The sequence below is a fragment of the Drosophila pseudoobscura genome, chromosome X (assembly GCF_009870125.1).
Source record: "Drosophila pseudoobscura strain MV-25-SWS-2005 chromosome X, UCI_Dpse_MV25, whole genome shotgun sequence".
Lineage (NCBI taxonomy): Eukaryota > Metazoa > Arthropoda > Insecta > Diptera > Drosophilidae > Drosophila > Drosophila pseudoobscura.
In genome coordinates, this window is record NC_046683.1 from 50,987,238 (window position 1) to 51,012,285 (window position 25,048).

The following is a 25,048-nucleotide window of genomic DNA, read 5'->3' on the forward strand; positions in this document are numbered from 1 at the left end:
CATGCAACGGGCAGTGGGAAGCCGAGTGATACATGTACGTACATATTCCTTCTCCACTAGAGCTGAAGTGCTAGATATTCCGTATATGAAGTTCTACAAAGTAAACTGCATTTCATAGTCTCATCGATTGATTGACATTAAGGCATTGGTCTTGGAAGAAGTCCACGCAGAGGAAGCTAAAAACAGACTGTTAGTGGAATCCTTAGATCTTGCAGGCCAAAAATAAACGTCTTCTTCAGTTACTTTACAAGGTATCCCCTGTTCGTTGCCGGATGGAAACCCTAATTATTTGGATTCCCTTTTCGCACGTAATGGAAATTCCTCCTCTTTCTGCCTTGGCCAGGATCGCCTTCCTGCAAGAGCAACAATTTACTCTCGGGTGTTGCTGATGCGTTGCCGACCCCGAAAGCCCTCTAGCATGCATTACAGTAATAGCATCAGGAATAGCATCTAGGAATGGAGCAGAGCCAACCGCATCAGTTATTGCCAGCGTGAAATTACACATTGCGTCCCGGGGGCGATGGGGTGTCCGGAATAATCTAATTAGGAAAAATGTCGGAGCGTACGTCATGTAAAGGTATATCACATTGCGCCACGCCACCCAACTTGCATAATTAATTGTGATTGATATAAGAAATTATTTGCCGGGCGGGCAAACAGAAGTCAGGCGGCAGACAGGGCGCCGCTAAGCTAAAAAGGCGAGATGAAAAATCATTTGGGAAACTGTCCCGAAACACACACACCCATACGAGTATTTGGGGTAGAGTGATCCGCACACCTGCACACGGTCCACGACACACGACACACAAATGGGACATCATAAAGAAACTCAATTTGTTGCCGCTCGAGCGATTTGTTTGCCACGCAAATGAACAAATGGAAGAGGGACGGAGGATCAGGGGGACAAAGGGACAAAGCCAGGGCAAAGGTGTGACTGTCTATGTGTCTGTGCGTTCGTTTGTGCGGATGCGGATGCAGCAGAAAACGGAAACAAACAGAAAGCAACGTCGGCCATTTTAATTTATGTCGGCTGGCAGCGCTCCGGCTAAGCTGCTTAACGCCCCGCCAGCAGCCAGTTGCGCCCCGCCAAGGAGCAGGCGAGCAGCGAAAAGGCCGCGAAGAGGACTCGGGCTTTACCACTGGAAAATAACCTTAAAATATAGCTGCTGGCTAAAACAATGGCTAAGAGCAGGACCTGGCCCACACACGTCTGTGTGTGTGCATGCGAGTGTGTGGGTGTATGGGTGTATGGGTGTGCGGGGGAATAATTCGCTAGCAAATTGAAAATAAACGCTCGGCACTAACTAAAAAACCTCTGCACACTTTTTCCTCGTTTGTTCAAATGTTCATTTCTTTCGCTTTTGTCCGTGTGCCTGCGTGGGCGGTGCTTACTTTTCAACTAAATGGAACACACACACACACACACTCATACAGGGATGCCAGTGTACATGCATACATACATACATACATATAAGCCGAGTACTTTGCGGAGCTTCCTTTTAGCTTAATTTGGCTAAAGTGTGGCATAGATTTTAAGACAATCGCAGAGAGCCATAGCAGCGTTGGTCCCATACGAACCGTACTAACTCTATGACCAGCTTTATTTTACAAAACGAACCGAGTGATCAAAAGCATCGCCTGTACGGTGTGTTAACATGCAACTCGGCCATGTGCTGATCCTCGCGAAAGTTCTCCTTACTACGAGGCAGACTATCCTTAACCTTCTTGTTAATTTCATCATCTGATCGTCTCCGATCTGATCGGGTTTCTCCACATTTATTCGTGGTGGTTGGTTCCAATATACCCAAAGTGTTTTCAGCTCATAAGTTGACCCTACGGCGGAATCCTGTCGAGTGAATAATGTAGTATTATCTTTCAATGTGCAAGGAAACACACAAAACGGCTACCGTGCTAAGAGATTTGAAAGAGAAGCAGATATCAAATGAAAGGTCCTTCTTCTATCCTCGAATCAATTGTCAATATTTTACAGAGAAAATGCCCGACAGAATGCGACACGAAAAGTTTGCTGCGATTTGTGTGCAAGAAAAGGTGAAACCGATTTGTAAGTCCGGACAGCGCCAAGGGGGCTTCTTGGCCGTATTCCAATTGTCTTCCGCTTAGCCGCTTATCGCTGCCAAGTTTGTCCCTATTTTCCAGAGACGTTTCTCTTTTCTGGCCAACTGGCCAACTTTTTCTCCGGGATTCTGTCAGCTGGTATCGAAATGTCAGCGCAGGTCTCGCTGTGAGACTGAGACCGAGAGCCTGTTGGTCTGCCTGTTGGCCTTCCCGGCGGGCTTAGCCCATTCAAAGTTGCAATTCCAATTTGTTTTGGCCCTTCAATTTGAGAAAGCAAAGATACTACTTACACTTTTTAAGCAGAAAAATCCAGCTGGGATGATAATGAAACGAGCTGCCTGCTGCATGGCAGAAGTAGTGGCAATAGTCGTAGTATTTGCTCAAGGAATTTCCAATTTAAAGTTGAAAATATATGGCACTCGAGGCTGAGGAAAAACGCCAACTAAATAGGAGAACAAATGGCTAAGCAGGATCTTTGCTTGTGGGTCAGGACACATGACCACGCCCACTATTCTGGGGGTCTCTCATTACCCACTCTCGCTGCCACACACAAACACATGAGCTGCCGGCAGCACTTAATTACGGAACGGTTTTTTGGGCATGAGCAGCAGCTGCGCTGCTCTTCCGACTGACTGCGGGGGCTGTGACATGCGAGGGGAGTGGTGACGGGGGATGGGGGAATGAAGAGTGGCTACCGCCTTGCCTTGCTTTTCTTGCTATACTACGAGTATATGTGGCACGGGGGCGAGAACCGAGAGCAGCTGCGCCTTCTGCCTGCCATTCTGCTGTCAATTGCAACATGCATTGTGTATGTGTGTGTGTGTTTTTGTGTTCCAATGATGACGACACCATCACCGAGCCCTTCTTCCCCTCGTGGCCTAATAGGTTTGTCTTTCTTTTGCCTACCCTAGCAAAAAGTCCTTTAACTATGGATAGAGAGCAGACAGTCCGAAGAAAGTAAAGATGCTTGAAAAGCTTAAGAATTTATTTGTGCCCCTAGGAAAGAATATCGTCAATGATATTCCTGAAAGTGATCTTAAATTGGGCCTACTTTGTGGCTAATATCGGAGAGGGTAACCTCCCTGAGAGGGTATTGGTGGCTTCGACGTGGACCAAACCTTTTCCTCCTCTTGGGGGTTTTTTTGCGCCCAGACATGTATACAAAAGGCCTTGCCTCCCCCCGCCTCAGCATCTGGCCAACGATTTTGCTCCTTTTTGTTAGGTTTTTACGTTTTAAAATTATTACATCTTATTTACAATGTGCGAGCTGTCGTTGTCGTCGTCCTCGTTGCCATTGCCGCTGCTTCTGCTTCTGCCGCTGCCGTTGCCGCCTTCCAGGCGTGCCAGCAACAACATATTGGCGTTGTTCCTGCCACTGCTGCTGTTGTTGTTGTTGCTGGTGCTGTTTCTGTTGCTGTTGCATGTTCTTGTTCTTGTGCTTGTGACAAAGAAATGTTGCAAATTAAGCGCTCGGCTGCGTGCGCTGCACAAAGTTTCAAGAGCGCTTCAGAAAACAACAAACAAATGGAGCTGCAACAAAATTAAATAAAAATGTGCACGTTTCTTTGTGTATGCGATATGTACTAGTAAATACCTTATGCCACACATACAAGTAATTATGTACGTATGTACATATGTATATACGTGCACTCCTACGATTGCATATTGCATTATATGCAGACTTATTGTTCGTAATTGTATTCCAACATTTTGCATTGCACACACATACCAGTATGCGTAATATTTCATTATGTTGCTGCATTTTTGCCTCCCCCTCCAGCCCACATTTGTTGCCACAACTGTAAATATGTCATCATTTTACCGGCACTTTAACTACAGAACTTTCCACCCTCAAGTGCGGGACACATTTTCGACTCGTTTGCTGGAATTTGGATTAAATTTCCTCTCCTTCTTGGCAGTTTTACGCGTTTCCTTCAACCTCATCATCATCGTCATCATCATCAGCTCTGCGGGTGCTCTCCATTTTGTGTGTCTTTTGCGCTGCTTGACCGCCATAAGTAGCCAGCTTTCTGAATGTCATAATTGCGAGAGCGACAACAGCAAGAATCCCAGTCGGAATCAAGGCGAATCAAAAAGTATTCCCACAAAGGAAATTTAATGTTACGATTAAATTACGGTTCCTTATAATCGTTTAATCAATTCGAAAATATCCGTTCCATCCTTGGAAGTCCAAATCAAACAGAATTCAGGGGAAAAGCAGAAGCCTTGAATACCAGATACCCAATGAAGCCCAAAGCTATTTCTTGACTACTTTTGAAGAAGATATTCCATCGTGCTAGCTCTTTAAGCTGAGCCACCCTTTTTCGGAGGACAAGTTTCCTTCCAGAAAACACAATTCAATTATATAAGCAAGTCCTTGAAAGAAGTTTGATCAGACAACATTCCAATCCCTGATGCCATAATCGTGGTGCCCCGACCACCACTTTGGCTGGGGCCTGGCCAACGATAACGAGTGGAAGTTGTCCCTAATACATGTCCAGTTGGCATGCAAGTGGCAGCAGGTGGAGCCGTGTGCAGAGTGCTCCAGTCTTGTACATGGCCATGGCAATATCAGTAAGAATGCTGGTAATAATATTTGAGGTGCACCGCAGCGATGCTCGTGTGGAGTATGAGTATGCCATGCCACATCCACCTTCTCCTTTTCACGCTGTTTGGCCATGGCCAGGACCAGAAGCAGGAGCAGGAGCAGGACCAAGACCAGGACGGGCTCCTCCCCAGCGGCGGCCAGTCCAAAGATGACCCAGAATGCAACTTGTGCAACTTGTGGGTTAGCTGCCTGGTTTTTTCTTGCACACCTATATGTGTGTGTTTGTGTGTGTGGGTGTGTACGTACTCCTGTTCGTTTGCGTGTGGCATGTGACTCGAGGCTGCAATGCTTTACTTACCACAAGATCCTGTAACTAAACGCACCCGCACCCGCACTCGCACATTGAGGGGGTGGTGGAGACTGGGTACGGCGGTGGATTGGCTAGAGATAGATACCGGATACAACAGGACTACTTATGGAGCACTTGAGGCTGCACGCACACAGGTAAATGCTGCATGCGGCATGCGGCATGTTCAACATAGCCACGATACGAGCATATCCACAGTACGTACGTTCGGGCGTACTCTTCTCCCAGTTGGCAAAGTTTTCACAACGTTCTCATATAGAGAGGAAGACGAAGAGATAGAGGACGGGATAGACGGAGGACGGAGGGCCCGCCCACAACATATTGTTACGGCAAACGGTAAAGTTCTTGGCCCCGAAATTGTCACAGTTTCAGGTTTCAATGGTGCGCACATTGACAGCATAAACTTTAACCAAAATTTAAGTGGGCAGCAAATCCACAGTGCCAGGACGTTGCTGGTGGCTCTTGGCCAAGGACTTGAATTCTAAATTCCTGTAAAATGTCCCATTATGAGAGGTCGCTCGGATCGGGTTCCCTCCCATGAACGGCAGAGGGCCTTGAACAGTGGTGTATTCAAATTGGATTCGATAAAAGAATGGGAGAATATTTATAATCTGCGTGAAAATCAGTTAACAAATCAAATTGGGTAATCTGGCGAGTCCTACAAGGGAGGCTCGGTCCGACTTAATGCTAAGTGCACTTTTGGCTAATTTGGCAATCATTAAGGCACTCAGCCAGCCAATCAGTTAGTCAGTCAGTGAGTCACTCACTCAGACAGCCAATCAGCAGGAGTCGGATCCAGAGTCGGCCTACGTTTGTGGCCCAGAAACGGAATCGTAATTGGATTGCCGGCTGCTTGTTACACTCGTAATGGCCACGAGGATGAAACTCAATTGCAAAGCGCGTTCAGATTTGAGCGGTTGCTGTCGCTGTTTAATCAAGCGTCGCAAAATCAATAGGCCCATACAAATACTGTGCCTCCAGCCTGAACAGCCTGTACAGCCTGTACAGCGTTGCGTATACGCAATTCCTGACGTGCAAACGGAGGGAGGACTCGGCTGGACCCGGCTGGAATCGGCCCGTGTCTGGCCGTAGTTTGATAAAAACCGAGCAGATAAATCAGGAAATGGTCGAGTGTGTAACTGAGAGTGTGAGCACTTAACAGCACGTGTCATCTTAAGGCTGCACAAAAATTGAAACCAATTGAAACTAAACCGAAACTCATTTATTTCCCGGCCAGAGTCGGCAAACAGCTGGCAGCAATCTCAATTTAAATAGTAAAATATTTGAGTGGGTCGCTGGATCGATAAATATGAATTATGTTCCATGTGAGGAAGGATTCCGGCGCAGGATGAGGGAACACATTCTCACACATTTAATTAGAGCAAACAGCACACTCTGAGGTTGACAGACGGCTTCTTCTGAGGCTGAAGCCTGTCCAAGGCTGAATTGAGAGACCACTCTCGAGGATGCAACATGAGACTGCAGAAAGTACTGCAGAAGTTCTTTATTTCGCTTTGCTTGCATAATTTTTAGCCCATCCATCCATTCGATAACGAAATAAATTGCTTTCAACGAATGTTCAGTGCTTTGATTAATAGTCGGAGAGGAGAGCACACACAGGAAGAGGAACAGGAAGTGGAAGACGGGAGTAGGGAGAAGGGAGAAGGAAGCCAGGGCGGCCAATGATTGGACTGCCACTGCAAATCCTTCTTTACTTCAATGCCCTGCTCTCTATATCCTTGGGTTTGTGCTCCGTGCTCCGTGCTACGTTCTCCGTTCTTCTCTCACCCTGCTGATGAGCGCACATTTACTTAAATGTTCTTGCTTCGGTTGCTCCCTCTCGGGTGTTTCCTGTGTGTTTGCGCTGTACGAATTTAATTGAGTGCTAAATGGCACGTAAACTGATAGGTCAACACACACACTCACCCTACACCCCACACCCCACATCCCACAGCCTGACATGCCCGCACCGACTGGGCTAAGAGGCGTTGGGGCGCTGCATAGACAAACTTTCATTTGCTGGCCACATGTGTGCGTCCCAATCCCAATCCCAATCCAAGTCGTTCTGGCAGTGGCAAAGACTAAGGCAAGGCGTCGTCAAGGACACAAACACACACATACACACACCCACCCACAGCCCTTAGTTCGAAAGAGAAACGTGGCCTAATGTGCATCAACGTTTCAACAAATCAGCAAACAGTTGCCAAATTGCGTGGGCCAGAACGTAGTACGGGGGATCGGTTGTGGTTGAGACATTCAATTAATTTCATTATAGGAGAAACTTTTGCATTGAAGGATGTGCAATGTCCTTCTAAGCTAGTTTTCCTTGGGAATTCATTTTTACACTCTTTGATTTTGTCCTCCTTTTGCGAGCGTCGCATTAGCAGGACAATTTGTTGGGTAATCTCCTTTGGGGCCACCAAGTTCAGGCCACATTTCCATTTCGGCTTTTGGCGGGTAAACTTTTTTGGCCCCGATAATCCAATGTTCGCAAAAGGATATGCGAGTATTGTATCTGTGTGGACCGAGATAAACGTCAACACGTGCAAATAAAGCATTAAAACAGCACAGCCACTGCCACAGACGAGTATTAAAGCCAAGACAGAAACAGAGACAGAGAGAGAAAGAGGGACAGAGGGACAGAGTGGGGGAAAAATGCTGCGAATGGGGCGAATGCCTTGACCGCAATGACTCAAATGACGAACGGCAAAGGGCATCCTGGCCAGAACCACAGCTATTCCGCTCCCCATGTTGTTGGCTCTGACTTACGAAAACAGTCACTCGGACACCCACACACATGTGTGTGTGTGTGTGAGTGTGTGTGCACACCCACGGACAAGGGCGCACGTCTCAAGTTTATCAAAGGAAAAGGAATGGAATGGAATGGAAAGGAAAGGAAAGGAAAAGACGGGCAGGAAAACACCGAACACAAAAAGCTACAAAGGGAGCTCCAAGAGTATGGTAACAGGTCAGGCCACACTTAATTCATTCGTGATTTATATGAGTCGCTTTCGGGGACCTAAAATGTGGTTACAGCTTTTTTGGCTTCGGCTTAGATTTTTGGCCTGGCTCTGGCTCTGGCTTTGGCTTTGGCTACGACTTTGGCATTGGCTTTCGCTTTGGGTTTGGCTTTGGATTTTGGCTACAACTAACGAAACTATGTGTGCGGTCTGCTCTGGGCGAAAGATTTGTCTGCGCTCAATTAAAAATTCCCCTTGAGCTGCTCAAAATTCAATTGAATTTCTCAAAACTCCTCCCAACCAGCCCCCAAAACGCCACCCAACCCCGTTTCGAGAATTCACTTGCAGCTCAACAAAGTCGAAAAAGCCAGCAAAACCGCTGATAAAATACATATATAGAGACTTGGCTAAGCCTGTGAAAACAAGTTTTTTGGCTAGCTGGAGGATAGAAGGATAGCCGGATAGCTGGCAGCCTCCGTACGGCATTTTGTCACTTTGACAAAATTGTTTGGTAGTTTGCTCGGCGGCTGCCTCGGCCGAGCTCTCAGCCTCAGCCTCAGATTCAGCCCAAACCAAATCCCGATCCCCAGTCCCAGTGCCAGAGCCAGTACCAGTGCCAGTACCAGTACCAGCCGCCCGAGCACAACTTGTCGTTCAAGTGACATTCAATTATTATTTCAGCCAGGCAGTGCACAAACTTTGCCAACGAAACGAAACGAAACCAAACGAAACGAGACTCTGCGACAAACGACAATATTGTTAGAATGTATTACAGTCAGACAAATGCCGGACGACAGTCAGGGCAGACAGGCAGACAGACAGGCAGATAGTCGGAGAGGAGCGTAGAGATCTCCTGACAGATGGAGGGGCACATAATACGTATTTGCGCATTAAATTCAAAACTTTTCAAATAGTTTTGTGCCAAATAAAATCAAAAGGAAATGTACAAGAAAAATAAAAGGGAATTGGTTCAGATATATACATAAGTATATCTGTTTGTATATGTTTAATAAAATGAAAATGAAAACTTTTAAATTGCATTTTGAATGCGAAATGCTGCGACACTGTGCGACGGCGACGGCGACGATGAAGACGAAGACTACGACGACGGCGACGACGACTATTATAGGGCTTAGACAGGCGTTCTAACTGATTAAGCCAGATTTTGGCGAGAGCTTCAACCGAAAGTTTTGTGCAAACAGAAGGATGTTTTATACCTGCAGGAGTTCGGGTGAATGTTCTTATAGTTTAAGGGCCCTTTCCTTTTGGCAGAGGACTGTCGATGATAAGTGCACGAACTGTTGTTCAATATTCAACTTTTGTTCAATCAAATTAGTTGTATTTTAGCTGTTGATAAATAAATCTGTTGGGATTCTTAATTGACGTTCTGTCATTAACATCTTTGAGAATGTCAAAGCACGAATATGACAGAATGGTAAGCAGAGCGGCTGTTAATAGACTTTTGAGTTTGTCTGGTAATCAGGTCTCGTATGTATGCATTGAACCTTATATTTGCGTATTTACCGTAATTAAATATCACCAAAATGAGCTCGAATAAATCTTTTAAGTGTTCCCTGCAAGGGCCTTAATCCAAATGCTGGCGTTGTATATAAAAAACACTGAAATGCTGAAAAGTTTCTGCTCGATTTTCCCAACAATTTTCCGCCACACGCTGGCAGAGCGTAGGTGAATCCTGAATGCCGAATGCAAATGCAAATGTAAATGGGAGTTGGAGTTGGATATGAAGTTGGAGCTTGAGTTCTTTCAGCCGGTTAACTTGTAATTTGGACAGGGCAGGAGCTGGAGCAGGTGCAAGGGCTGGAGCCCCAAACCAAAAAGCAGGCAGCTTAAAATTAATGACAGCAACGTAAATGTCAGCGCGGAATGAAAAACAAGCGTGGAAGGCGAGGCACAACTTTTAGCAAGCCGCAACGTGTGGCAAAAACAATACCAAAGCCGGGTGAAGGATGGTGTGGATGCGGTGGATGATGCCGGAGCAGAGTCGACTGCGATGCATGGCTTCCGGTTTTTGTTCGCGCGCTGGTATTTGGTTCCAGCCCCTGTAACTGCCACCATTGCGTGCGCGAGTGTCACATATGCACATTTTATTTATAAACTTGCAGCAAAGTGGAAAATAAAAAGTGGTCGACTCCTCGGAATGCCGTGCCACCTCAACAGGCAGGACAGGCAGTCCGAGGCAGCCTGAGGCAGCCCGAGGCAGCCAGGCAGACGACTGCTTGCCCCCAGCCCCCAGCTCCCAGCCCCAGCCCTCGGGCAACCCATTTCGGACGTTGCATGCGCCGCGATAAAGCCCGTAAAATGCTTATCACGGCCCAACCGGATGTGCACAGTGTCAAGCAGCAGCGGCAAAGCGTTTTTATATCCGCTGCGATGTGTATGCGATAGTTTAATGCATAATTGAAAAGCACGCAGAGTGGAACAATAGACCAAACGGGGGAGCTGTTCAGCTGTTCAGTGCTGCTCGCATCGGACCCGCGGCCAGCAAGGCCATTTAACCCATTTCCGACCAGTCCATTGGGCGGACAAGCGCATCGCCTGTGAAAATATTCGTTGAAAAATATAGCACCATGAGTTGGCTGCCATGGCATAAACATTTCTGAATAGATTAGTCGAACTCTTGCTTGACCAAGAAGCCAGTCAACGTTGATTCCTAGGGAGAAGCAATGCAGAAGCGAACAAAGACATTTTATGGGGAATAGAAGGGAATGCTTTCAAAGGAAGGAATGGCTAGAGATGGTCAAGGAATGCACAGTAAAGCTATATGCCACTGCGAAGATTTTGAGAGATTCTTCTTTTCTCAAAAAACATCTTAAGAATAGGCTACCTTTGATTATTAAAATATGGTTTCGTTTACTTGAACAACCACATTTTCCACGTACCAAACATTTCCTCTCCCCTGCTGGTGCTGTTTTCCAAGAATCGATTCAAATAGCTCAGGACACTTGAGAACCTCTTAGTGTTAAGTGGGATTGGTTTTCTCCTTCTTGGCATGTTGTTGCTCGAGTCGCACTTCAAGTACAATCTCCAGCAGGAGGAGGAGGAGTCAGAGCAGCGGGAGTAAATCACAAATTAATGGCAATCAACATTTTTGTGCTACTTCGAACTTGTTTGCACTTGATAATGGGAATTATTTAACATTTACCGGCTCAATTGAGCACGAAACAATCGCTGTTAATGAACTGTGTGATTGATTTGGGCTTCTTAAAGAAGTCTTTTTAAAGTGCGGTGTCAGAGAGGAAGCAGGAAGCCTGTAAGCCTGTATGCATGGAAGCCCGGAAGCCCGGAAGCGAGGCAATTGTGGCCTAATTGAATGGCGCTTAGCCGCAGTCAAATCGCTGCTTTATGTCGCTCTTCAATTGCACTTCCAGGGTGCAAGTGGCACGGACCAAGTGGCTGCCACAGCTCTCCATCTCGCCCTCCATCCGGCGCAAACAAAACGCGTTCAACAAAATGTAAAAATACTGCCAAAGTATGCAAAGCTGCTCGTAAAAACACTCAAAAACTACGTGCATGAAGCTCAGAGGCTGCTGCAGCAAGCAAGCTTCGTCCTTCTTCCATCAGCTTATATTTGTCCCACGCTCTCCTGCTTTCTATCTCTGTTCGTCTCTGTGTGTGTATGTGTGTAGGAGTGTGTCTGGAGCTTGGTAGTTGCTTAGTTTCTTCCGGCCGCCTCTTGCCAAGCCCCATGACCGGTTTCCTTCCTGAAAATCCATCAGCGCTAATTTTGCATATTTCAGTTTCCATTTTTTTTTGTGATTCCTCCCTCCGTCTTACACACTTTACTTCCTTCTTCTTTCGGACCGCCTGCTCCTGCTCCTGCTCCTCCGCCCATCGTCTGTGCACTTAATTCGCCTTTGTTTGGCTAAGCCGGCTTCTGACTTGTGTTTTCACAGCCTTAGCCCACAAAGATATTTAAGCTATGGACCCGTTGGGGGTAGTAGAGCAGAGCACACCAGGGCAGGGTAGAGCAGGGCAGAGCCGACTCCTCCAGGGTCATGCGAGAGAGCTTCACGGTCTGTCCCCCATGATGATGAATTATGTGGGCCACGTACGTTATTAATAATTCCTGTGCTGTCAACAAATACATTGTCTTTTGGCACACTGCCTATTGCTGCTGCTTCCCACGCTGGTCCCCATTGCGTATGCGCGATATGGTAATACCCCTGAAATATATAGATAGATAGATGGAGATAGAGAAATGCGGCATCCAAATTTATTGGCCATCTTGTTGTGCAACATCTCGAACCGCAGCCACACAATTTGAATGGAGAGCAGACCATCTGTTAACATCTTTCATATATACATACATATGTATGTACAGCAGAGTTCCCAGCACATGCAACCCCCTCTCAGCATACGCCGTGTATTACATCAGTGGGAATCAACACATCCACTAAATCTAAGCTGTTTGTTTGCACATTGTGCGGTGACGAGTGGAGTACCCAAGTTAATTGCTTGAAAAATGCTACTCAATCAATTACGAGGACCCAGCAGGGCGGATGGCAGATGGCAGAAGGGCATGTGCATACAGATGTAATTGATACACGTCCTTGTGCTGAGGTCCGTCAAGGTGTTGTGGGAGGTGGCACAATTGTTTTACACGGTACACGGTAGTGGTACTTGGAGAGCACTTATCAGGGTATATTGTCTCTACTCGCATTTTAAACGCGGTATTAAGTGCTTCAAGGGTTCAGGGGTTCCACCGATCTATAGCCATGCTTGTGCCGTGTCTCCTCACTCCCATTGCGATAAATTAAATTAAAACTCAAAGGATCCCTCATATTGGATACTTCGTAGTTGGAACTCCCGACTGTACCGTTCTTTTCTGTTTTGTTTGATCTATATGGCATACGTCTGCCTGACCTCGCGCTCGCGTGCAGCACCGTTGAGACGGAGTGCCAATGGACCGACCACTCAACGAGTGTGTCCTGTCCGTCAGAGTGTGTAACATTGCCACTTGATTTCGGCAATTAAGCAATAAAGCAATCTGGTGTTACACCGATACATGGGGAATAGCGAATGGCAGGACAGATTATTCATCCTATCGGGCAATCAATTTATTAATGACCCCTGACCAGCAGCTCGGAGCTTCGGAGAAATTAGCTAATTATTTGGTGGCCGGCAGTTTGATGTTTAAATATTTCATACGCTTCGACTGACACCGGGCTTTGTGGAGCATGGGCGGCGGGCGGGTTGTGGGAATCACAGATGTCTAAGGATTTCCCCTGGCTCCTCTCGAGCATCGAACAAACACTGCAGCATTAATTAAATATTTATGCACAAACATGTTCCCTGTTCAGGAGCCAAACAGAGCGCAACAAATAAAGACGGTCGAGAGGATGGAGATGAAGACGGTCAATTCTGTGTCTGTTACGGGAGGCTGACTCAAACAACCTCGTACTCGGAGTCCTCCTTGAACTCTTGCTCGCACTCGTACTTCTACTCGGAGTCGTACACGTACACGTACTCGTACTCGTACTCGTGTATAAGTAGCTTTTATTTACCTCCATCTCTGTATCTCTCTGTTTATCTGTATGTGTCTTATTGTTCAAGTACAAATTTAACATGTAAGCTCAAGACAATGCAATAAAGTTGAAATTAGTTCGGGCCATAATTTCAGGTGAACATCCGGAGGCAATGCAAACAGGCTCATCCGGTTGTCAGGTCAATTGGCTGACAATTGTCCTGCTGCTGGGCCTCGTCCTGTGCTACAGTAAGCAGTGCACAGCCGCACTGCCATCTCCGTTGCCAGGGTTAGCAACAGCAATAGCAAGTGCATCCAGTGAAAGCACAACTGCCACATCGAGGAAACGCTGCCCTGCGGTCGCCAGCTGCCGCCAAGCCGCAAGCCACGCCAACACCCAGGCCCAGGTCCAGGTCAAACGCCACTGTCACAGATGATCGAATGGAGGCGACACAGGCGGACAGCAGCAACAACAGCAGCAGCAGCAGAAGCAGTAAATGCGACAGCAGCAACAACCACAACTATCTAGTGTAATTTAAGGAGACACATGAAATGTGTTAGTGTGTGAGTGAGTATAAGAGAGTGTCCGAGTGAATGGGCATTTGAGTGTTTGCTATTCAGTCATAAGTGTGTCAGTTTTAAACTAGTACTCAATGTGGGGAGTGGTAACTGCAGCACTCAGTATTTGCTGCACAATGTGGCACAATGGCGTAGTGATTGGTTGAGCATAGGAGTAATGAAAACTATAAAACCTGTTTGATAGCCAGTGTAATCTACATTCCATGGCACATACACCTTCCGGAGAAAGCTCCGAAGTCGTTCTTCCAACTTCCCCCATACGTTTCGACCTTCATTAAAATCTGTTAATTAAAATATTATTAGCCAACCGAACGATGGTATTGATTCCAACCCTTTCCATTGCCCCCGCCATTGTAAAGCATTGTAATCGTCTATATAAATATGTGTGTAAGCAAATAGATTACTGTTTAATGTGTATATTTAAACAAAAAAAGAAATCAAAACTAACCATAGCGAGTGTGTAAATAACAAACTTAAACGTAATTGCAGCATAAATGCAGAGAGGCAAACAGAATGTATCACTAAGTACGAATATGATAGGAATGAGTAATCTCTTTGGCCAGCGGCGAGGACTCTTTTTAATAAATTAATGAATAATCAAATATAATGCAGCAGCTCCACATTCCATAATTAGATAAAAACGTAACCAGGCAGCTGGCGGCAGACAGCAACAGCAGCAGCAGCAGCAGCAGCATCGAGCCATAAAACTTTCAAACTGATTGCCATATCAATATCATGCAAATATTTGCACTGCGCAATTTTCCACCAAACCAAATGTAAATTCGATTTTCCCCCACAAAAGAAAATAAAAATATAAACCATTTATTTATTTCTTATTGCCACGGCACTTAGTGTTACTATTAAATAATTGAGGCTCCACAGTGAGGTAAAAACATTTGATTTTAGGTGAAAAGCTCAATCTATGAGAGTGTTGGTCAATATTTCTATTCCCAATATTTTCTTCCACAAAAGTTAGTTTGGTTTCCGTTTCCTCGTTTTAAACACAACTTTAATTGCAAAATTGTTATGGCTCTATTAAACGACCCCTCATAGCGTTGACAGGACAATTCTTTTAGTAGTAATTTTTCATATTTTTCGAAAAATTTAATTACATTGAATGACACAAATGCCGGCATATATGTGTGTAAGTACGCCATTACGCGTAACAATAATCCCCTGGTCCTCCGATCAAATTGCATAAACTGATTGTATGTGAAAAGTGCAAAAAAAACATTTTCGATTTGTGGTATTAAAAAGTTTCTATAAAAACACAATTGACATATAATATCTTTCATAATTGCTATAATTAAAAAACAACATTTTCCCTCCCCAAACAGGGGATAAATCAAATAACATTTGTTAGCCAAATCAAGCAATAACCAACTCAAAAGTGACCCCATAAAAACCTATGAGATCGTTTGGCCAATTAAAATGTACGCGGCTGATGTGATTTCCCCCATGTCCTTTTTATAATGAAACATAATTTCAAATTATTTCCATTTCCATTGTGTTTTCTGCGGCCGGTGAAAGGCAGAACAAATTATATTAATTTCTGTTAAGCTGTAAAAATAATGTTAGTCGTAAGCCGATTTTATGTGTGTGTAATCGGCCAAATTGTATCAAAAATGTTTCTGTACATTCAACCACATGCCAGCTGGACAGTGAAGCAGATGTACAGGATGGATTTATCGGAAAAGAACACAGGAAAACTGATCAATAGAGCAGATCTTCCACTTGACAGGACTTCTTTCGTGTCAGTCTGTCTGTCTGTCTATCTGTTTGTCTGCCTCAATAATCGAACTTAGCAAAACCCCCGAAATACATTTTTAAATACCAGCCCAAAGCCCGTTCTACAATCCTACAAGTATCACAGTTGTCGTGTCATTTAGCGAGTCTATTGGAGATTTTAGGGACTTGCAAATCCATCTGAAGCTGCAGCTAACCAATCAAAAATATACGCATACACATACATACTATATGTAGCTATACATAGAGATTTAAGTTAAGTGTGAATAAATACATATGCCAGCCAATTTGTAATTCAGAAATGGTAATGCCATAAGCCCGCAGCCATTTGCCGTAAACATTTCAAGTGCAGTACATAAATCTATATAATCATAGGCCGTCAACTAAGTAATTCCTGTATATTAAAGTTAATTAGTGAGAGCCGAAAACTATGCATTAGCCAATGGCATACCATACTGCATAGTTGAATAGTTTTAATAAAGCAATTGAACTGTATAAAACGAAGATAAACCCCACTACTTTTAACTGTTGAATTAACTACGAATTGAACTAAGCGGCAGACTAGTCGATTGGGTGTTTTTGCGAGTGCAGGAAGTCAGGCACGTGCATATACATACATATATACGAGTATGACATCATATAAAAACATAGCAAAGCATTACAATAATAAACAAATAGCAATAATAACTAAAGAACACAACTGTTGTTTGTCGCCAGAGTATTGTATGGCCTCAAAAAACAACAACCAACAGAACATCAGCGAAATGAGATACGATTAAATTTTTTTTTTTAAATTAAACCAATCGTGGCGTTTTTATTCGGGGGCTTAGCCCCTCCTGATGGGATCCTCTGAAAGTGTGAGGCTATGGCTTCGCTCCGCTATGAACTGTTGAATTATTTATGCAAACTACAAGGGAATACAACAGCTGGCTCTGGAAAGGTGGATCTGCCTCCTCCATGCCCCATGCCTCATGCCCCATGCTCCATTCTGGTGCTCCAACACTCAACGACAGCTCCAAGAAATGAAAAATAAGCTGCAACGTATGCGTGTGTCACATGTAATCGCCGGATTATGGACAGCTTCGCCAGAAGAGCAGTATATGTAGGGACTCCGGTCCTGGGGCAGGCGTTGAAAACTGGGTCAGCAAATAAATCGAAAAGGCTTAAAACAAGAGAAGGAAAAACCATAGAACAGCTATGGACAGTCGTAGCTTATGCGACCCGAACAGATTTCTCCCGGGCATAGGGCATGGGCAGGGTAGGGAAAGAGTAAGTATTTGTACGGATGTGAGTTATAAAACAATTTGCATTTGATGTCCTTGCGACGTATTATAAAAACAAAGAACTTCAGTCTCTAATTGCTCTCAGCTCAAATGAAGTGAAAGGACACAGGTAACTTAAATTCACTCCTTATTGTATTGTTAAATACATTCTTTGCATGATACCACATGATTCCACGCATTTCATGTTCCCACAAATACTTTCTACATATTTAGATCCATTCTTTTCGGTTTAGTTAGTTTAAGTTATTAGTTTCCACTTGTGTACATTCCCAAATGTTTATATGTCAGTTAATACCCACTGAGGGTCTACCTATATCTAATTACTTATGTTTCGTTCTGTATCGAAATTGTCAGCTCATCAACCATTCCGCGAGCTGTGAACTTTGACAGTCCATGCACCGCAACCGCAGTCAAGTGGCAATCGATGTGCGTTTTGGTCTCAGCTCATTAATTAACAAGTGCCTTTCAGGGTAGCTGCTGACTGCTGCTAAACACAGGAGTGCAACTTTAGTTCTATTATAATGGGCTACAAACACCCAGATTTTCTCCGAATTCGAAAAAATAACAATATTGCGACGCTGCGGTCACAAAGACCCAGTCCAATCATAATCAGAAGCCCAATTGAACGAAACCTGCTATGAAGTTAGATGGGAAAAGGAACAAGGCTGAGAATCGGGAGGACACAGCGGTTGAGGCACAGGCGGGGAGGCTGATCCTGAAGGCCATTTGCCACTGCGTTGGCATAAAAATATTTATACGCTCGCTTGAGTCCAAATTGATGCGCGCTGCTTACGAGTATGCAAATTTTTGGTTGTCTAAGCAACCGCAGTGCCAAGCTGTTGTTGTATGCCCGGATCTGGTCCTGGACCAACCCGGACATGGGCATGTAATTTGGCCTGATAGATTCTACTTAATGGCATGGCATTAGACACATTTGTTGCCTGCCCCACAGGCCGCAGGAACAAGAACAGCAACAGAAACCGAAAGAGCAGAAGCTAGGGGAAGTCCTTGATATCGATTTGAGCTCAGCGGAGCATTCAAAGTCAGTTTTGAATGGACTTTAATCCCGCACCGTGCCACAGACCTCAAATTTTCGCTTTCACATTTCCATTCGACAAAACATTTCACACACACGCGTTCGTCCGCATTCTTTTTGAGCATTTTCCCGCTAATTTGACTGTAAATTTAGATGGCATCTACATGTAATCCACATAGAATTCCTCGAATGACAAATGCATGCATCAGCGGGTGGGAAGAGACTGTTGGGTATGAACCTTGCACGGACGGCTATGAGTTTTGTATCCGACGAATACAAGCTGGAAATGAGTAGCATCGTTTCCCGGAAATTTCCCGGATATTGACGAATAAAGAGAGTGATTCCAAGGAAAACGATAAGCGGTAGAGAAACTCCATTAAAGATATAATGGAAATCATGCTGATTTATTGGGATATCCGGAAAAGACTTTTCACAACATACGACTCTATTAAATTGCAAAAATCCATCGGAATACATACATATGTACATATGTATGTAAATATATCAAATAAATAACAAATATATATTAATCAATTGTTCAATGGAAACTTTTGTGATTTATAATAAGTATAATCAACGATAAACCCTTTGCTTTCGAAACGCATTATATAAATGAAATATTGATTCATTTTTTAATTATTTGCAGAGCAATTACAACATATGTATATCTGAGAAACGATTCCTATTTACCGAGATCAACCGATGGAAGCTGCTATAGGATCTATGTATGTATTCGATGCTATATTTGTAGGGCATCTAAATGCGTATAGGCATTATGTCCTCCAATATGTACATATATCCACATAATGGCATTTTCTGGTGCCTGCATTGTCAACGGGTGTTTGCATTCTGAGGGCGTGGTCACGGCCAGTGTGGCAGGCCAGGCATAAACTGGCCGCTACAGCGACCGCAGAAAATGCCAGTTGAATTATAGACCATTTGAATGAAATTATTTTAATTGCGTAAATCACTTTGCAGCCAAACCAGAAATTCAACAATGCTGCGGTGGGCGGTGCACTACAGAGCGGAGAAATGGCAATGGCACTGGCATTGCCACTAGCAGTGGCGCTGGGTGGTTGAAGTAAAATGTGGCTCACTTATTGGGCCAATCTCATTTAATGCTCGCCACTTTTGCGGCCAACAAAGCAGAAATACTCGTAGTGGGGAGTGGCACGAGAGCAGAAAGTAAAAAGTAATAAGGGTAGTGGTATGGGTAAGGGTAGAGGTAGAGTAAGGGAGAGTAGAAATACTCGAAAATTTAACCAAAATATTTCTGTTTGCATATTTGCACTCCATTCCCAGATAATTGTTTTCGCTAGGTCGACAATAGAAATAAATTCTGGCAACAATTGCCACAACCAGCAGCCCTGGGGAGCGCTGCCTGTGCTTTTGTGTGAGTGGGCCACTTGTAATTGCAACTATAATTTGTAAAAATTATCGCCAATGTTATGAATGCATTTCATTTTGCCAGACCGGCGCGCCCGCCGATGCTCAATTCTAATGGAACACACGGCGTATGCGTGATATCAATATGAACACATTCTGCATTCAGGACGACCCTTGAAGCGGCGATAAATGCAATGTTTCCATAATTTATGAATCGCAACGGACAGATGGGGCAAATATTTGCTAGCACTTTTCGTGCATTACATGACTAAAGCGGAATAAAGCAAAAGGGGACTGGACTCCGAACAGATGTCGCAAAAACTTTAAACTCCAACTGGAATCTAATCCTGCAGCCAGCTGCACTCAAACTCACCCGCCAATCGAGAAAATCCTGCACAAAATGTTCACAAGCCATTCAAGCACTTTGACAAAACAACTCGAGCTGACCTCGCCCGCACCCCGACACGCTTCAATAGTCTTGGTTCCAGCACCCAATCCTTGTCGCATTCCTGGTCGTGGCCCATTCAGTGAGTGTTTGGATGGCAGGAAATTTTTGTTTGACTCTCAAGTGGTTATTGTTGTCAGGCCCGTCATAATGCAGAGACGGGCGACACGGCGGTATAGCGATGATACGAGATATGCGATACGTGGCATGATAAATGATGGCGCTCTCTAAATAAGGCTTAGTGCCAGACTCGTAAGTATGACTATGAACTATGAACTATGAACTTATGGCATATTTGCTCGCCTTCAGCAGCAATCAACGCACTTAGCGTTGAGTGGGCTTACTCTGGTCGGATGGATGATTTCAATGCGAGTCTGAGAGCCACTTGTTGTCGTCTCCAAATGAAGCGGCGCCGTTGACACAACAGGAGCCCAACCACTTGCAGCATCAGTGATAGCAGGTCGTCCCACATGTGCAGGACTTGTGCGAGCATGAACTTCCTTCCACTTCCGGCAACTAGTGGCGAGAAGCTTACTCCCGACAACATCCTGATGAAATCAGCCTGAAACCTTGAACCTTATTCAGTTTCTACGAATACAGCCGAAGCTATATGTATCAAACTTATCCACTACAGAAAGAAGAGAGAAAGAAAGAGAAAAGATATACATATAGACATACGCGGTGACACCAGATATACACCCTGTATAAGGGCAATTCCGCTAAAATGTCCACCATGCCAAAAAACCTTAAACGTCACTTCCATATACTTTTGTCCAGATATTGAAAGCTTAGTTTAAGTAGTTTTAGTTTTCATTACCGTTGATTACAGAACCTATTCAAATCAGAGCGTTATTTTTGTATCTCCTATAAGAATGATGATAAAAGCTTTTCCTCAAAGTTGTTCTAACGTATTGAACTATCGAAAAGCATTCCACGAAAATTGGCCGATTCTCGGCTAATTATTAGCCCGGAATTTGGTAGCGTAAAGTACTTCAAATCCCTGATCGTCTTTAAATACAAAAAACAGGAAAGATTTTTATAATTATTAACTTGGAAAACTAACACTGAATATTTCATATATACATACATATGCGAAATAAATGTTCTACACATAATCCTACTCTATTCGCTGTCTTGCAATTTTGTACCCCAACCTGAAAACCCACTTCTGTTCTTTGTAACGTGACGTGTGGTCATATTTCGGAATTAGATTTGAAATTAATATTGGCGCCAATGGAATAAAATGACAAGATATGGCAGCTCTATTTTACATACACTTGTGTGTGCGAACCAGCAGGATAAGATAATTTGGTTGTTTTGGTTTTATAAGAGAGAGAAAAGTTTTATCGTATGATATCTACAGGCGCACAAGAGAGTGTTAAAAAAGGGATATCGGTGAAAGAGTAAAATATTTTTCAATATGTTGCGAAATGTTCACCAATGTTGCGCAAGTTTTCGAAAATGAACCAAATGTTGCTAAGCGCTTGTTGCTACAAATTTGCTACATGGTGGGACTTGCCATACTGTATATATGTAGATGTGCCAGCTCATACACCAATCATGTCGCAAACTCAATTGTTTATTCCTTTTGGGAGCATATTTCATGATATATTTCCCCGGATAAGCGGCCCGAGGCTTTAACCTCCACTTTTACGTGTCCTGCGCCGCTCTAGGGACTTTTAGCACTTTGAGTAAGTTGGCGCGCGCGCCCTCTGTTTGAACCAGTCGTCCTCCGGGGGCCTTACCCGTTTGGGTGTTGCCGGATCGATACTGCATCCACGAGCGCGTGCATCGCCCCATCAGGTGGTACTTTTTATGACGTATTGAGCGTGCTTCGCATGTTCATACATTACCGACATCGTCTTCCCTCCTGCACCATGCTTTACCTCATCGGCTTTGATCGGGTAAGTTTTCCTTGTCTTCCACCTTATTAATTTTTTCCATTGACTATTTATCCTTGGTTCTTCTTCTTTTATTTTTTTATTCCCTTCAGTTGGTCGAGACCCTCTCTGACTACAAACTGCTACGCCGCGATCGCCCCCCTCTTACCCCACCAGGTAAAGTTGTAAAGCTATTATTTATTCATCTACTTTATTTAACTCTTCCTCTCATTTTAGCTGATCGCCACCTCCGGTGTCCAGGAATACCTCTCCCGTGCCCGCGGACACCGATACGCCCGCCGTCGTTTACCAGCGGCTTCACCCTTCTGATCTTCTGGTTCATATGAGCGAGTGTGCGCTCGATGACCGGCCGACATCGCGAACTCCCCGCCGGCTCCTGCGCAAGGGACAACGATGCTGTGCGCCCCTCGGCACATGATTCCTGTCGCGGGAGGCTGTGGCCTTTGCATCTTGCTACTGCCATGGCCCATTCTGATTTTCCGCCTCTCCAGACCGCTCACCATCGGTACCTCCTACGCGCGTGATTCCGCCGTAGCTCCTCGTCCTCTCGGGAGTTCCAAAGGATGTGCGCCTGGCTGGACTGTGGCAGCCACTGGCTGTCCTGCTGCGGCCACAGCTGTAATACCGCTGCTGTGTCACTGAGTCGACAATGTGGCGTTCCGTCCGCTGCAACAGGGACCAGTGATCGGCGGCGGAATTGTTGGCTCACGCCCGCCCTAGACAATGACTCCGAATCAAACGCTGGGATTTAGCTTCGATACGCGTAAGTGAATCAGATTTATAATTGTGGATATATTTTAAAATCTATCTTCCTTCACAGATGACCTACTATGTACCATACGCTTTGCCGCAAACCGAGTCGTGTCTGATTTCTCCTGCCATACGGAGTCCTATCTCAGCCACACAGAATCGTTGTGTGTATCTGTGCAAGATTCGAATTCAACAAGCCATCGTCATCCTTCGACTTGGCCATCGACAACAAGGACTTTCCCTATGGCAATCAAGGGAGGAGCTACGCGGGCTACTAGACTCCAGATAGATATCGTTTCTTTTAAGTTTAAGGATATACGCGTACATATGTATATTTAGATAGTAGATACAAATCTTTTCCACTTGTTTTTTATTTATACTAAGCTAAGTTTTTATCAATAAAACTATTAAAAAATGGTCCTTGCTGTGTTCTTTATCCTGGAAACTATCCCGATCATCCCGATCGGTTCACAAATAGCGGAGAAAACCAAATAGTTTGTATTGCAGAAAATGTCCTTGATCCTTGATAAGGACTCCATCAAATCAGGGACATCTTTTCGATCACAGAAAACAGGATATATATTTCTGGAGAAAATATCCTTGATCCTTGGTCCTTGGTCCTTGATAAGGACTCCATTAAATCGGGGACATTTTTTCGACTACAGAAAGCCGTCGCACGTCCCGATCGGGCCAAAAATAGCCGAGAAAACTAAATATGTATGTTTGAGGTCGTTGGAGTCCTTATCGAAGGATCAAGGACATTTGTCTGATCACGTGGGGCCATGGAAAGCCCCGATCGGGGCACAGATAACGGAGAAAACAAAATATATATGTCTGGAGAAAATATCCTTGATCCTTGGTCCTTGACAAGGACTGCATTAGATCAAGGATGCTATTCCAAGCAGAGGGAGCAATCGCTCAACCCGATCGGGCCACAAGTAAGGGAAAAAACAAATAATATATGCCTGGAGAAAATATCCTTGATCCTTGGTCCTTGATAAGGACTTCAATAGATCAAGGATGTTATTCCGAAAGCTGGAAGCCATCGCACGTCTGAATCGGACCACAAGTAAGGAAGAAACCAAGATATATATGTCTGGAGAAAATATCCTTGATCCTTGGTCCTTCACAAAGACTCCATCACATCAGGAACAATTTTCCGAACACGGGAAGCTGTCGCACGCCCAGATCGGGCCATAAATAGCGAAGAAAATTAGTATTTTTGATCCTTGATATCCTTGGTCCTTGAAAAGGACCATTAAATCAGGGACATTTTTCCGAGCACAGGAAGTCGTCGCACGCCCAGATCGGCCCACAAATAACGGAGAAAACGAAACTGGCCTGTAATTTATTTTTGAAAATGTAGTTCAAGACATCGCCGAGAGGGGCGCCACCGTACAAAAAAGAAAAACTCGCGTCAGATGGCCAAAATCTGGATGGGATACCAGGCGAACAGAAATCAGTAGAAGGTCGCTGAATTTTTTTAAAAATTTTGTAGCCCCTATAAGTATGCACCACTTTTTTCATTTTCTAAAGTTGCTTGCTGCTGATTTCTGTTCGCCTGGTATCCCATCCAGATTTTGGCCATTTGACGCGAGTTTTTCTTTTTTGTACGGTGGCGCCCGTTCGGCGATTTCTTGAACTACATTTTCAAAAATATATTACAGGTCAGTTCGTTTTCTCCGCTATGTGTGGGCCGATCTGGGCGTGCGATGGCTTCCTGCGTTCGGAATAAAATCCTTGATCTATAGAAGTCCTTATCAAGGACCAAGGATCAAGGATATTTTCTCCAGGCATATATTATTTGTTTTTTCCCTTACTTGTGGCCCGATCGGGATGAGCGATTGCTCCCTGTGCTCGGAATAGCATCCTTGATCTAATGCAGTCCTTATCAAGGACCAAGGATCAAGGTTATTTTCTCCAGACATATATATTTCTTTTCTCCGTTATCTGTGCCCCGATCGGGGCTTTCCATGGCCCCACGTGATCAGACAAATGTCCTTGATCCTTCGATAAGGACTCCTACGACCTCAAACATACATATTTAGTTTTCTCGGCTATTTGGGGCCCGATCGGGACGTGCGACGGCTTTCTGTAGTCGAAAAAATGTCCCCCATTTAATGGAGTCCTTATCAAGGACCAAGGATCAAGGATATTTTCTCCAGAAATATATATCCTGTTTTCTGTGATCGAAAAGATGTCCCTGATTTGATGGAGTCCTTATCAAGGATCAAGGACATTTTCTGCAATACAAACTATTTGGTTTTCTCCGCTATTTGTGAACCGATCGGGATGATCGGGATAGTTTCCAGGATAAAGAACACAGCAAGGACTATTTTTTAATAGTTTTATTGATAAAAACTTAGCTTAGTATAAATAAAAAACAAGTGGAAAAGATTCGTATCTACTATCTAAATATATGTACGTGTATATCCTTAAACTTAAACTATCTAGAGTCTAGTAGCCCGCGTAGCCACTCCCTTGGT

General features: G+C 44.5%; 1 protein-coding gene across 6 annotated transcripts in view; it reads left to right on the forward strand.

The window, feature by feature from the left end:
• dpr6 (defective proboscis extension response 6) overlaps positions 1-20,752 on the forward strand; it is a 104,226-nt gene extending 83,474 nt beyond the window's left edge. The window contains exons 7-10 of one of the 6 annotated variants that reach the window (XR_004470601.1): positions 13,575-14,004; positions 18,727-18,805; positions 19,059-20,163; positions 20,224-20,752. Coding sequence is in view for 2 of the 6 variants with exons in the window: in XM_033384889.1 (XP_033240780.1) it covers positions 13,575-13,873 (299 nt within the window). In the remaining 4 variants the exon portion in view is untranslated. Of the gene's footprint in view, positions 1-13,574; positions 15,384-18,726; positions 18,806-19,058; positions 20,164-20,223 lie in introns of those variants that run through there. The other 5 variants (XR_004470602.1, XR_001453175.2, XR_001453174.2 and 2 more) reach the window with 5 other exon arrangements.
• Positions 20,753-25,048: the final 4,296 nt, after the last annotated feature.